Genomic DNA, 12,848 nt, shown 5'->3' on the forward strand with positions numbered 1-12,848 from the left:
ATTTTTTCCCTGTTCCCACATTTGCTTTCACACTAGAATGAGAAATTAATGCTGATACAAATGCCCTGGATCATTGACTGTGCAGTTTAATATTACATTAGCCTTCCAATTTAACAAATATGCCTCAGGTCCTAAATGAATTTATGATCTGGAAGCCATCTCGAGATCATCCCCTTCATTCAGGCTATTTACAAGATATCTCGTGCCTATGCATATATATCGTGCTCTAAAAGAGAACCAGGAATTGAGACATCACACATTTTTTGTCCTTACCATTCCTGTGTCTTTGTTCTCCTCCACTTTCCCCTAATAACATTTAAAACTTTCTTAAGAGCCTTTGGAATGTCTTTAACTTATTACATGGAATTTTGTCTTGTATTTTAAAATTTAATATGATCTGCTTCAGGTATCTAGATAAACTATTCATCTGGGTGTAAAGGTTTGGGGACAACTGTCCATGGTATGTTACTTGATGTGGTCCATTTACTACACGTAGACATAGAAAACTGGGGGGGTGGGAGGGGCTCCATCCAGCAGAGCTCCTCCGGCCGCCATGGATGAGAATGAGTCTACCAAGACATAATCTGCTTGGGGAGGAAAGGCTGACCAGTCTCTCAGAGGAGAAGGGCCTTGAGCCTTTTTCTCAATGGGCTTTTATTGGGTTTAGTTTGCATAGGGATACAGGGCATATGTGTAAAGCTCATCAGTCATCGTCAGGCAGTAATGATCAAGGAATGAAAAATATTCAGAGAACGAAGAGGGCTTATTTTGAGTCATGGTTAGATAGACAGAGTGATGCCAAAGAGCCATAAAACTTTGGAAAACAAACTCATTTTATGCTTGGACCCTTAACATTTGAAATGAGGACATTATTAGCAAAGCAGTTTTCACGGGATTCTATGCATTCTTTCTTTGGTCTGATCGCCCTTGGAACTCCCTGTTCGGGCACAGGGCTACACCGCCTCCGGCATTGTTTTAGGCCCAAATCAGGCCAGGGCTTCGGGCAGCCAAGAGATTAGGAGCCTTCTTATGGATAGAATGAGGACTCAGGCTACGATGAAGCCGAGGGGTTAGGGTCTATCACCCCTTCTCTGTAGTCCTCTAAGTCTTTCCCTGATGGTCCCTTCGTGACTGTGCCTGTTGTAGGTTGTTCCTCCCTTGAGGACTCTTACTTATCCAGCCATTTTGCAGGGGCCAAGCTGGGTGAAGTAAAGGGGGCAGAGTCTGCATCCCTGCCAGGAGGATAAGTTTTGTCTCCTTAGTGGCTTATGGTCCCAAGGTCCCCTAGCCACGGGGCCTTTTTGCCTATTGGCAGGGTTACAGCTCCTGAAACCAGGCAGGACAGTTCCCAACAGAAAACTGCATACACTGACTTTAAGAAGGATGTGTCCTGATAAGGGCTGGGCCAAAGTTGCTAGGGTGTTTTGTGAACAGCCTCATAGTGAACCGGCCTTGACAGGCCAGAGGGTCCATCCAGAGGACAGCAGCCCACACTGGATCAGAGGGATGGGCAACAGGGCCAGCGGCGAGGAGATTAGGAGGCCAGGGTCTGGCTGTGTGCGTGAGAGGCATGAAGTGAGCATTTGCTCTCAGAGGCGGAAAGGCCTGTCCGGGTTCGAGGGCGTGCTGGTGTGGATTCTGACTGAAAAGGGGGGTTCCCTGCTCTTCAAAGTTCCTCACCCCCAAATAGCAGTACTCAGTAGAAGAGAGCTGCTGTTAATTGCTCTTTTGGGGCAGTTATGAGTCCTTTAGGTCTCTTTTTCTGTAGAAATAGGGTTAAATTGTTGAATGGCACACATTGAAATCTAAAAGACCAAATTTAGAGTATTTTTTACTGTACTTCAATTCTAAGGTGCCACTAATAGAAATTATGTAAGTCATGTATGTCATCACTAATAAAAAATGTTGCTAAATAAACTCTGATATGCCATTAATTGGGAATGCATCTCAATTTCGGAAATGTTAACATTTGAAAAACAAGCAGCAAACTAGTTTTCAAAAGACTGTCTGCATCAATGAGTAAGCACTTTAAACTATTTAAAATTCTCACCTTACCTGATATTTATAGCTTATGAAATTTAAGCAGGTTGTCAAAATTCAAGTCTACTTTCATTTACTAAGGTAACAGCAAGATCATTTAAGTATAAGCTTCCTTATTAGCTCTCATAAGGAAAGGTCTATTTTATGTGAAGAAATAGCTGTTGTGAACATCTGCTTTGGCAATTTAGACCTATTTCATGTATGCTGTGTTCTTGTGCCTTCACCATTTTTTTTTACTTAAGTGTTTATGTGGAATTTTCAGTCTTTCTAATAGAGGATTAAATATAGATATTGAGAACATAAGTTTGAATTAAAATATGGGTTCAAGAGATAAAAAAACCCTCGAATGTATGAATATTTTGATGAACATATAACTTCTTTTGGGAAATTCTTCTAAGTAGCCCAGTGGTCTCTTAAGTTACCATTTTATTAACCTATTTAACAATCATTTTGTGATAATGTGCATATAATGTAGAAACATTGGCTTCTAATCAGTCCTCATAGTCTGCCTGGTAATCTAGAGTTTTAAAATCTAAAGCACATAGTGACTTTAAAAATGAGATGTACTGATTTAATTGATATTTGATGAAAGGAAATTTCAAACAGAAAGAGTACACTTAGTCCTATCATCATAGACAGCTATTCTGATATTTTTGTGTGGCACCTCCTGAGAAGTGATTGGGCTGTAACGCTCCCTGGTGCTCAGTACAGGCGGGGCACTATTTACATGGAATATGGTGCTACTGTTAAATAATTCCCCCAGTGTAAATAGTTGAATTTACACACAAACAGTAGTGTGTTTGTGATATAGCTCCACTGTACATGTCTTACCACCCACCTTTTTATTTTTTACCACTCTGTCTGTTCTACACCTTTTTCTTTTCATTTGGTAGATCTTGGAGATCATTCCCTATTTGTAGACTTATTGGTCCTAATGGGGGCATAGTATGCCTTTGTGTGGAGTGTATTGGGTTGGCCAAAAAGCATATTTTGTTTTTTCTGTTAAGATGGCTCTGGTAGCACTTACTTTCCTTTAACTTTATGAGAAACAATTTTGTTAGATCGTATTGTAATAGCTGTCATATCAGTGTGCATTTAAAGAAGAACTTACCAAAATTGGTGAATTTTTGTATAGCCAATTTTAATATTGAAGGTGGAAGAAAATATGCAACATTTTCCGCATATTATGCTTTATTATTTCAAGAAAGGTGAAAAGGCAACTGAAAAGCAAAAAAGATTTGTGTAGTGTGGAGAAGGTTCTGTGACTGATCATACATGTCAAAAGTGGTTTACAAAGTTTCGTGCTGGCGATTTCTTGCTGGACGATGCCCCACAGTCAGGTAGACCAGTTGGAGTTGATAGTCATCAGATCGAGACATTTACTGAGAACAATCAACATTCTACCAAGTGGGAGTTAGCGGACATAGTCAGAATATTCAGATCAATAAAGTTATTGGTGAAAATGAAAAATGTGTCAAATTTTATGGAAAAAAACAAATGGACATTTTGGACCACCCAATATTTAGCAAAGAAGTATTTAATAACTACCACCTTACTTACAAATGTTTGTTTTCAATCTTGTGCTTTTGCAAATAGTACTGCAGTAATTATTGCTGAGTATACATGTTTGCACACACCTGCAGGTGTATCTATAAGCTAACTTTCCATAGATGGAATTGCCGACTGAGTAACTGGTTTTAATTTTAATAGATATGCAGAACTGCTCTCTGGAAAGGTTTTTTACACTTTCTCTGTTGTTCTTCAAAACAGTTTGTGTTTCTCCAAACCCTCGTGCACACACTGAGTTACACCAAACTCTAGAACTCATTTGTGAAGTCACTCTTGTTATTTCAGTGACTAAACTATGGTGAACAGAAGCATTATCAAGATGTTAATGTATTTGATTACTGAGATCAGTTGTTCTGATTTGATTGCGCTTTCTTTCTTTTTTTTTTTAAACAGGTAGTTATGCTTGTCCTAGCTTGGAAATTGGATGCACAAAATATGGGTTATTTTACTCTACAGGAATGGTTAAAAGGAATGACTTCTCTACAGTAAGTCCTGAGACTGTCTTGAGAGGTCCCTACCCTCCCAAGCTGGTTGCCTCCTCCTTGGGATCTCGGGGAGTCTGGGCTGGGTGACTGGAAGAAGGCCAGGTATCTTGGCAGACTGCAGCTGGGGCCGTGGGCTTAAAGGCCTTGCACCGTTTATCTGATGAGCAGGGCTTTATGGCTGAATTTTAGCAGTTAAAGTTTTTATGCAAGGGTGTACTATTTATTTTTGTATTCGTCTACAGCAACTCCGCCCAATAGAAATAGACCAGTCTTTTCTCATGTGTGTGAGCCATATATGTAAGTTAAATTTTTCTAATAGCCACATTAAAAAAATGTAAAAAGAGACAGGTAAAATTAATTTTAATATATTTTGTTTAACCCAAAACAGTACCATTCCAGTGTGTAATCAATATTTTAAAAATCAATGAGCTATTGTATATTCTTTTTTCATATTAAATCTTCAAAATGGGATGTGTGTTTCACACTTAAGATATATTTCATTTTGCATTAGCTGCATTTCAAGTGGTCGGTAGCCACGTGTGTCTGGCGGCTACTGTGTTAGACGGCATAGGGCTAGAGCTTAAAAAGCAAAGGAGCTTTTTAGAATCTGGCTTATAATTAATGAGAAAAAATGGAGTAAAGTATAACTTAGAAGTGCAGATGTTTGATATCTTCTATTTTACTTATCTATTTTAGCTTAGGGCAAAATTGGAATTTTCATTACTCTAGTAATTAAAAAATAGTAATAATAAAGATTCTGTTTGTGTTATCTGGCCCAGAAAAAAGAACCAATGGTTTCACACTTTCATTTTGTGCTTATGTGTGTGCTGTGTTTGTGTAAATATACATACGTGTTTGCTAAGAGCTTCATTCAAGAAAACAAATTGTTATTCTCTATTATGCATTGAAGGATACAGTAGTGGTGCATAAGTAAATATTTCAAGTACTAATTTCAAAAAAGTACTAATTTTTAACATAGTAACTTTGATCTAGAGTACTTGGAATGACTTACCTTTTTCTTTCCACTTAGGAATAAGACTTCAATTTTTATTAAAATTGGAGTTGAAGTGGTTTTATTTAAATAATTTTGGAATTTGTCAACTTTTAGTGTCATTGTCCATTTGTTACTAGAAGTAATGCTTCATTTGTACTGTGCTTTAAGGGCCTATGAAGTCTGGTCACTGTTTCCCATTTGAGCCTCAAAACTTACTGGGCAGATCAGGCCTGATCCTTGCTTACTTTACAGATGAGGAAACTGAGGTTCAGAGGGGACACTCGATTGTGAAAGTAGATGGCCAGAGGTGGAAGAAAACCCGAGACCTCTGACTCTGAGGTCACATTCTTCTCTAACAACTATTGTCTTGGTGGCAAATGAGTTTTGGGCAAAAGCCAAATGATCTTTTTACAAATACACTAGAATTTTAGAGTTTACAAATACACTCTCAGCATACTGTAGAAAGAGTTACTTCTCCAAAATCTCTAAAATTGTGTTTTCAGGTTGGCAATCAACTCCTTATGATTTTTAAGTCTTTCCCTCTTTCATTGTTTTTGTCACTGCCTTTCTTTGCCACTTCGCGAGTGGCGGCCATGGGTCTGCTCCTTGGCAATGCCCCTGTGGTTGTCAGGATGTTGTTTCAGGGCTTCAGAGGAGGACTGTCACCATTTTTTCAGGCACATTTTCATTTGTCATAAGAGAGTATAATACCTGTTTTTGTATAGTTCTAGATTCTTTTTTTGCATTGCCTTTACAAAAGAATATTGCGTGATGCCAGGCTTTCCCCCGTGTTTGGAGGGCCTCGCCACTGGGTCATGAGACGTGCGGTTCCGGGGGGAGGTCTGCATGTGTTTGGGAGGACACTTTGCAGGCCCTTTGTTGGGGACTCTGTGTGGTGGCAGGTGGCTTTCTGTCAAATTCAGGGGGTAGTGACAGGCCTGATTCACTGCACAGGCACTGAGGAATCTGCTTTCTTTGTGATAGGAAACTCTGAGATTGGTTTCTTCATCAATGAGGTGCAGATATTTAATTCCTCAGAAAACCCGTATTACGGTTTTTTATAGTTAAAAAAAAACAGAGCAGTTTCATGCTTTAAGAACCCCCTTCAACCTCCCTGGATTTATCATTTGCTTGGCATTAAGTACTTGAATGGTAGTGATGTGCCAAGAAGAGGGTTTGGGGTCCTGGGGAAGCAAAACTTATAAGCAAGATGAAGTCCATTTGGGATTGGGGCTTAGAAGTGATAAATGTTCCAGCAAAAGATCCAAAAGGAGTAAAGTCAATTCTCTTTATGTAAATTATAAATAAGTACTGTATTTGCAAGCTATGCATACACAGTAATTAAAACTCAGAGGCCAATCATGTGTATGCTCTAAAGATGGGAAGTTTTGGACTCACACTGAATTAATTAAAGTGTGTATGTGACAAAATACATATACTCTATGTATATGTATACTGTATACTATATGTATACATATATGTATATAACAAAATACATATATACTAAATATATATATACACACACACTAGGATATTAGATTAAAATGCTTCTTTAAGAAAATTGTTACTGTACAGTGGAAGTGTGCTAGAAATAGCCCATTGGTGTTTTAACCAGACAGTTCTGAGTCAGTTTGGTAACTTCCTAGGTGTCTCTGGTAGCATTTCTAAAATCAGGAAGGTGGACTGGTGAACTGTGGCACACACTCGGGCACTCAGAAATTAGTCTTGACTCTGTCTCCTTGGCACTGGGTAGAGGAGTTGTGGGCATGGCCTCTCCAGGGCCAGGAAGAGGTGGCAGTAGCTGGTAGGGAATGTCTGTCCCCAGCTCCCCTAGGTCATCCTCAGTCTGAGAAGGCATAGCTCTTGTTTCAGTTGACTGTTCGTTTATTGTCTTGTCCCAGCTTGTGTTTTTAAGGTTACCAGATGAATTAGGCTTTGTAGGGATGTTTAAGCTAAAAACAAAATGAGGTGTGTTAGAGTTGCAGCTGACTTTGCATAGGACTGATGAGGGGCTGGGAAAATACCTTTGGGCTGACTGAGAGAAGGGGCAAAGGCCTTTTCCAGGTAATGCAGGAGAACTGCCTTTGATTTTATAGCCTTTGAGTCCTATTGTCCTGATTTCTGTTGATTCCAAATTTGTTTTGTGGCAGCAATACTCAAGAAATGATCCCACTTCGTGTGTATATTTCGCTTTGGCAAACAACGCTGCATCCCAGCGTGGAAGGGTCACTCTACAACTTCTGCAAGTCTCCTTACCACACATGCGTGGTGCGCAGAAAAGCAGGGGAACTGGTTGAAGAACTGAGCAGCCACTAGATGGCAGCCTACAGTTCAGACCTGGCCACTGGGTGGCCTGCTTTCCTAGTGGGTGTTGGTCCGAGTTGCTGCCAGACAAAGCCCCCTTTAAAGCAATTAAATTCTTTATTGACAGTATCATCTCTAACTCACGTAACTATCCTTAAGAGCTGCATGAAATGGAAGTGTTACTTTGGGCATTTTATATTATACACTCCAGACAAGATATCTTGTTTTTTCAAACACAGGGATCATCTTTCACCAGGGTGGCTGGACTGACTCCCAGGCGTGCTATAGAACTTGACATTTTGCCTTGCAGCTCTACCCAAAGATTCATAGTATCTTTTTTTTTTTTTGCTATGTAGTGTTATCAAGTGAGTGGTTCCTGTCCTTGAATCTGTTGAAACAAACAAACTTATCTTCTCACAGCGCAGGACTGAACTACACCGCTGGCCCAAATCAGTGCAATTTCCTGTGGCTTTGGTCCTTTGTCTTCGTTTCCAGTTAGGAACAGGGATCTCTGCCTTTTATGTTTTGGAGTTAGCAGTCCCTCCACTTTGACCCTCCCCCTATTGTTAATACGGATTATTTATAGACATGATGGTAAGTGAAGCCATACAGTGGAGTGCCCAATGCAGAGCAGGCTCCGCTCCCTCGCTGCTTTCTCGTGTGTTCTTTCGTCCTCCATCGGCCCTCGGGTGGGTCCTGACACTGGATCTCTAAGGAGGCTATCCGTGTTTCCTTTTTCCACCTCACCCAGCCCTTCTACGCAGAGATCCAGAATGGGCTTTTCAAGACGCAGGCCTGGTGGTGGTCTCTTCCATGGTAGGAGGACGCTTTTGTTCTAGGATTCAGTTCAATAAAACACTGAACCACCGAGACTCTCCATGGCCGGTCCCATCTCCCTTTCAGCCTCATCTCGCACCGGTTCCCCTCTTCCCTACCGAGTCTAGTCACACGGGTTTTCTGTTCGACTTCAGACTTCCGGTGCTCCCTCCCTCCGCCGGGCTTTGGCACATGCCGTTCCTTTTAGCTGCACGTCCTCCCTCCTAAAACATCTGCTTTCTTCTTCTCTTTCATCTCTCAGTTTACGTGTTAGTCCCTTAAAGAAGCCTTTTCTGACCTCCAGAGTAGTAGGATTTTAATCTTTTTTAGTTTTCAAACATCAGGAAGAAATAAAGGGCATTCTGAATTCTCGTAGACTCACAAATGAGACATTTACTCTAATTTTTGGCTTTTAGATATTTTATTTCAGTAGCTCATGGGAACTTTTTTGTAGTTAGCTTTCATAAATTTGTTGCTAAAAATAGATCAGTATGTTCTATTATGAATCATAGTTTATAAAGTATTGATAATATTTATACTGATAATACTTGTAATATGTATTATCTGTACTTAGTAGGTAGAAGCTCTACAGAGAAACATAAGAAGTATACCCAGGATTGAAAAGCTTTAATGTCTCTGGTGAAAATGGTAACTGTTGGTTCTAATTTTTTTAGGGCCAGATATTACGAACAGAAAATTAGTCTGTAAAAATAACCAGTTAGTCTACTTCCTTAGGAAAATAAACAGTGTGTCACTTTCTTATGAAAATAGGTTATCATTACCAGGTTCCCCAGAAAAATAGCTGATTTCAAGTCCAAGGTAGGGCACGTGCAAAGGGCGCTGGAACATCTTGTGCCAGCAAGTGAGGACGTCCTCAAAGACTGATGGGAGCCTGTCGGAAGGACACCGGAGCCAGCTTGGAGGGGCCGCTGCCCAAGTGAGGACAGTTGGTGCCTCAAAAAGAATAAAGAAAGTGATAGTTTATAACACTGAATAAAAAGCAAAACTCCTTAACTCCAAATAATAAGGGCAGTGGTGAGCAGAGCTCTTCGTTATAGAAGATGTCCAGCCAGTAAGTGTAAAGAGTGTGAGAGTTTGAAAAATCACCATTTTGCATCCTCAAATCTAAAATCAGTTCAGGGAGATATCAGTGGATGGCAAAACCATGGACTGACAAGTTCCTGAGCAACAGGATGCAGCGTCTCAGGACATCCTGCCGGCGGAGTACTGTTTCTGAGGGCAATGCACCTTTCAGTGGGGGGTCCAATGGCCACCGCCTTCGCTGGATGAACCAACTCAGCATCCCCAGTACTGGGGAGGCTGGCGTGTGAGCCCTCATGGGGAGCACTAAAAAGGACATGATGTGTTGTGTTCTCATCAGTGTTTAACCTACTTCATGGGGAATTATCTGACAGATTGAGATTCTGCAAAACAGCTAGTCTGATCTCTTCAAAAATGACATTGTCGGGAAAGACCGGAAAAAGGACACCCTTCCAGACACCAAGGAGATAAGACAACTAAAAGCAATGAATGAGCCTTGATCAGATCCTGGATTGAAAAAAAGGAGCAGCTGTAAAGAAAAGAGGGGAAACAACTGGGAAGTTGGCAATGTGGGTTGTATGTTAGCTAAGAAAGTTAACACTGATAGAGTGTTCAAAGTGATGATGGTATTTAAGTGTTAGGGTGTCACTGTGTTGGCAACTTACTTTCCAGTGGTACAGAGAACAGTGCGTGTGTGCGAGAGAGAACAGCAGTGTGGTGATGTTCCCTCTGAACTGAAGAGATGGGTAGGTATACGGTGCTTGTCTGTACACTGGAAATTCTTTGAAATAAGAAGTGTAGGAAAAAATAGGTCATCGTGGATGTATTCCAGCACCAGAGTTTTTATTCTGTCTTTCGGTATTGTGTTTTGTATTACTGCCCCAAATAAGAACAAAAGCTCAGGTTATAATTTGCTTTATTCTGTTTTTCTAGATGTGATACAACAGAAAAACTCAGAAATACTTTGGATTACTTAAGATCGTTACTAAATGATTCTACAAACTTTAAACTTATTTACAGATACGCATTTGACTTTGCACGGGTGAGTTCTCTGGAGTCTATCCAGACGTTTCCCTCCCCTCCCCTCTCCTTTTTACTGCCTTCCGAGGTTCGTTTTTACACACGACAGTGGAGAGGATGTATAAGGATGCTAATTCGACTTTATTTCTACATGTAAACTTTCTAAACTAACTTTGACTATGGGCAAAAATATAGTATGTTAGCAAAAAGCTGTAGTGGCAGGCCTTTAATGGTTCTTGCTGTTGTCTTAGTCATTTGTAAGTGGGCGTGTAATGGACACTGTTCTAAATGTCTCTCAGATAAGCTTGGAAAGGCTCTTCTCATGAAATAGCAAACCTTCACCCATGGAGTTTACTAGCAGAAGCTAACTACATCTAATCTCTTTTCATTTGGGGTGCTATATTATATTTGGACATCATTTGAATTTCAAACCTAACCTAACTTCAGTGAACATTATTCTGATGTAAATTCTAATTATTTTGAGAAGTGATCATATTTTTACCTAGTGAACCAAACCCAGGCATGTGACAGTGGCTCTGTTGTGAAATAAAGTTTAATTTTTCAGCCTGATAACCACAGGTAGAATTCTGAGGCTCTGTTGGCATTGTGGTCACTCATATATGTATTGATCCTCAGCTCATACAATTGTACTTTTTTCAAGAATGATGTTTTCTGTTATGTTTGTGCGTTTACTGGACTCGGGTAACTACTCTTTCTTGACTGCATTTTTAAGTGAATTTTTAATTAAGGCAGAGGACCCAGTTTTGAATGTTTGTTTTGTTTTTTTCTTAGTACCATGCTGATTTTTTTTACATGTTACCCACTTTGGCTCTGCTAGTTCAGCACCAAAGATTTACTCGGTGATGAATTTTGGTGCTTCCACTATAATACATTAGTGGTTTTCTGTGGTGTCCTCATTTGTGAATTTTTCCACTACTGCAACCTTCAAATAAAATGACAACATGCTTGAAGATTCATAGATTAGAAATTATATGGTAAAACTCAGCTAGAATGTTTTACTAAATGGCATTTCTGTAATCACATATACAAGTTGTTTGCCAAATGCTTTTAAAATAGCTGCATATCTCTAGGATTAAGCCTTTTGTTACATGACATTTTATTTTCCTTTCCTGGTCTTATTATATGGGTCAGAATTTGGTTAGAAGCATTATACCTAGAAAATAGGGCTTATTTTCTAACTTTCCTGTTTGGGGGTCAAATTTTCCCACACGTCCACTGCTTTAGGCCCAGGTCCCATGTACTGCTCCCTCACTTTCCATCCCACCCTCGATCGGGATCTGGGGTCCATCTCAGGGCCCCTTCGGGCACCTCTTCCCTGGTGCTCCTGCCACAGCCTGGCTGGTTGAGGCCCTCGCTACTCCTTCCCTGCACTGCCGTCCTAGCCTTACTTCCACCTTCTCACCCAGCTCTCACATCAGTAGGGTGTCACTCATCTTCGTGCAGCCCCGGGCTCACGCGGCCACCTTCCATCCAGTTCACAGAAGCCTTCAGTACCTGCCCTCTGGGCTTACGTCACGCGGTGCTTCACTGAGTGCGTTGCGTGGTGCTGTTGCCCTCACAGTAGCTCTCAGTGACGTCTAGACAGGGGTGCATTCAGTCTGCTTTACAGAGGAGGAAAGTGGGCCTCAGAGAAGTGGAGAAATTGAACCATGGTCCCGTCGTTAGTCAACAGTGGACCCAGGACTCATGCCCGGGTTCTGGCTACTGGTCCAGTCCGCAGGTCCCTCCAGGCCCTTGCAGTCCAGCCCCAGGCGTCCCCTGCTGTGATGCCTGCAACACCGGAGTAGTGAACTGGAATTAGCTGTCACTGAGTCTGCCACCTGCTTGTTTGGCCTTTCTGCCTTTTCTGTCTTTTGTCATGCTGGACTTCTGGCTAGAGCCCTGTCCGTACTCACATAGTTCTCTGCATTGTTAGGCTTCTAAGCCCAAGCCACAGGCTTCCGCTTCCACTCAGCCTCACCTGCCCCTCCCTGTCCTGGAGAGGTCTGTGCCTCCATTTACATGGTGCCCCTGTCTGCGGTAGCTGGGCTTTGGGATTTAGGTAACAGCCTTAATTGTATCTGCCAGCAGAGTTCTTGACTTCTAAGGAGAGGATCAGTAAATATCAGTGATTAAACTTTTATGTAAGGATGAATAATGACCACTCCACCATTCAGTTAAATTATGCTGTAAGATAGATTTGTTATTGAATCCTTTCTTTTTTGTTTTGTTTTGTTTTGTTTTGTTTAGCTCCACCCACACATTTTGAGACACTGTATTTTGATTTGTATTCAGTTGAAAATATTTTCCAGTTTCTCTGGTGATTTTTGTTTCTGACTCACTGGTTATTTAGAAGTGTGTTGTCCGTGTGATTTTTCCTAGTAGTCATTTTGTTGTTGATACCTAGTTTAATTCTGTTGTGGTTGGGAAACATGCCCTGTATAATTTAAGGCCACTTAAGTGTATGAAGCCTCGATTTATAGTTCAGAATGTGGTCTGCTGCGATGGGTGTTTTATGTGTGCCACAAAAGAAGGAGTGTCCTGCTGCTGTTCGGGGGAGTGTTTCATAAATGTCAGTT

The 12,848-nt window shown here is 40.9% G+C and overlaps 1 protein-coding gene across 5 annotated transcripts in view; it reads left to right on the forward strand.

The window, feature by feature from the left end:
* The window catches only part of DCUN1D4 (defective in cullin neddylation 1 domain containing 4), a 71,532-nt gene that overhangs the window by 42,977 nt on the left and 15,707 nt on the right, over positions 1 to 12,848 (forward strand). For all 5 annotated transcript variants that reach the window (XM_037134604.2, XM_037134603.2, XM_037134607.2 and 2 more), the window contains 2 exons: positions 4,003 to 4,094; positions 10,183 to 10,291. In XM_037134604.2, the coding sequence (XP_036990499.1) occupies positions 4,003 to 4,094; positions 10,183 to 10,291 (201 nt within the window). The remainder of the gene's footprint in view (positions 1 to 4,002; positions 4,095 to 10,182; positions 10,292 to 12,848) is intronic.

The sequence above is a fragment of the Artibeus jamaicensis genome, unplaced genomic scaffold (assembly GCF_021234435.1).
Source record: "Artibeus jamaicensis isolate MK-2021 breed Jamaican fruit bat unplaced genomic scaffold, CSHL_Jam_final contig_889, whole genome shotgun sequence".
Classification (NCBI taxonomy): domain Eukaryota; kingdom Metazoa; phylum Chordata; class Mammalia; order Chiroptera; family Phyllostomidae; genus Artibeus; species Artibeus jamaicensis.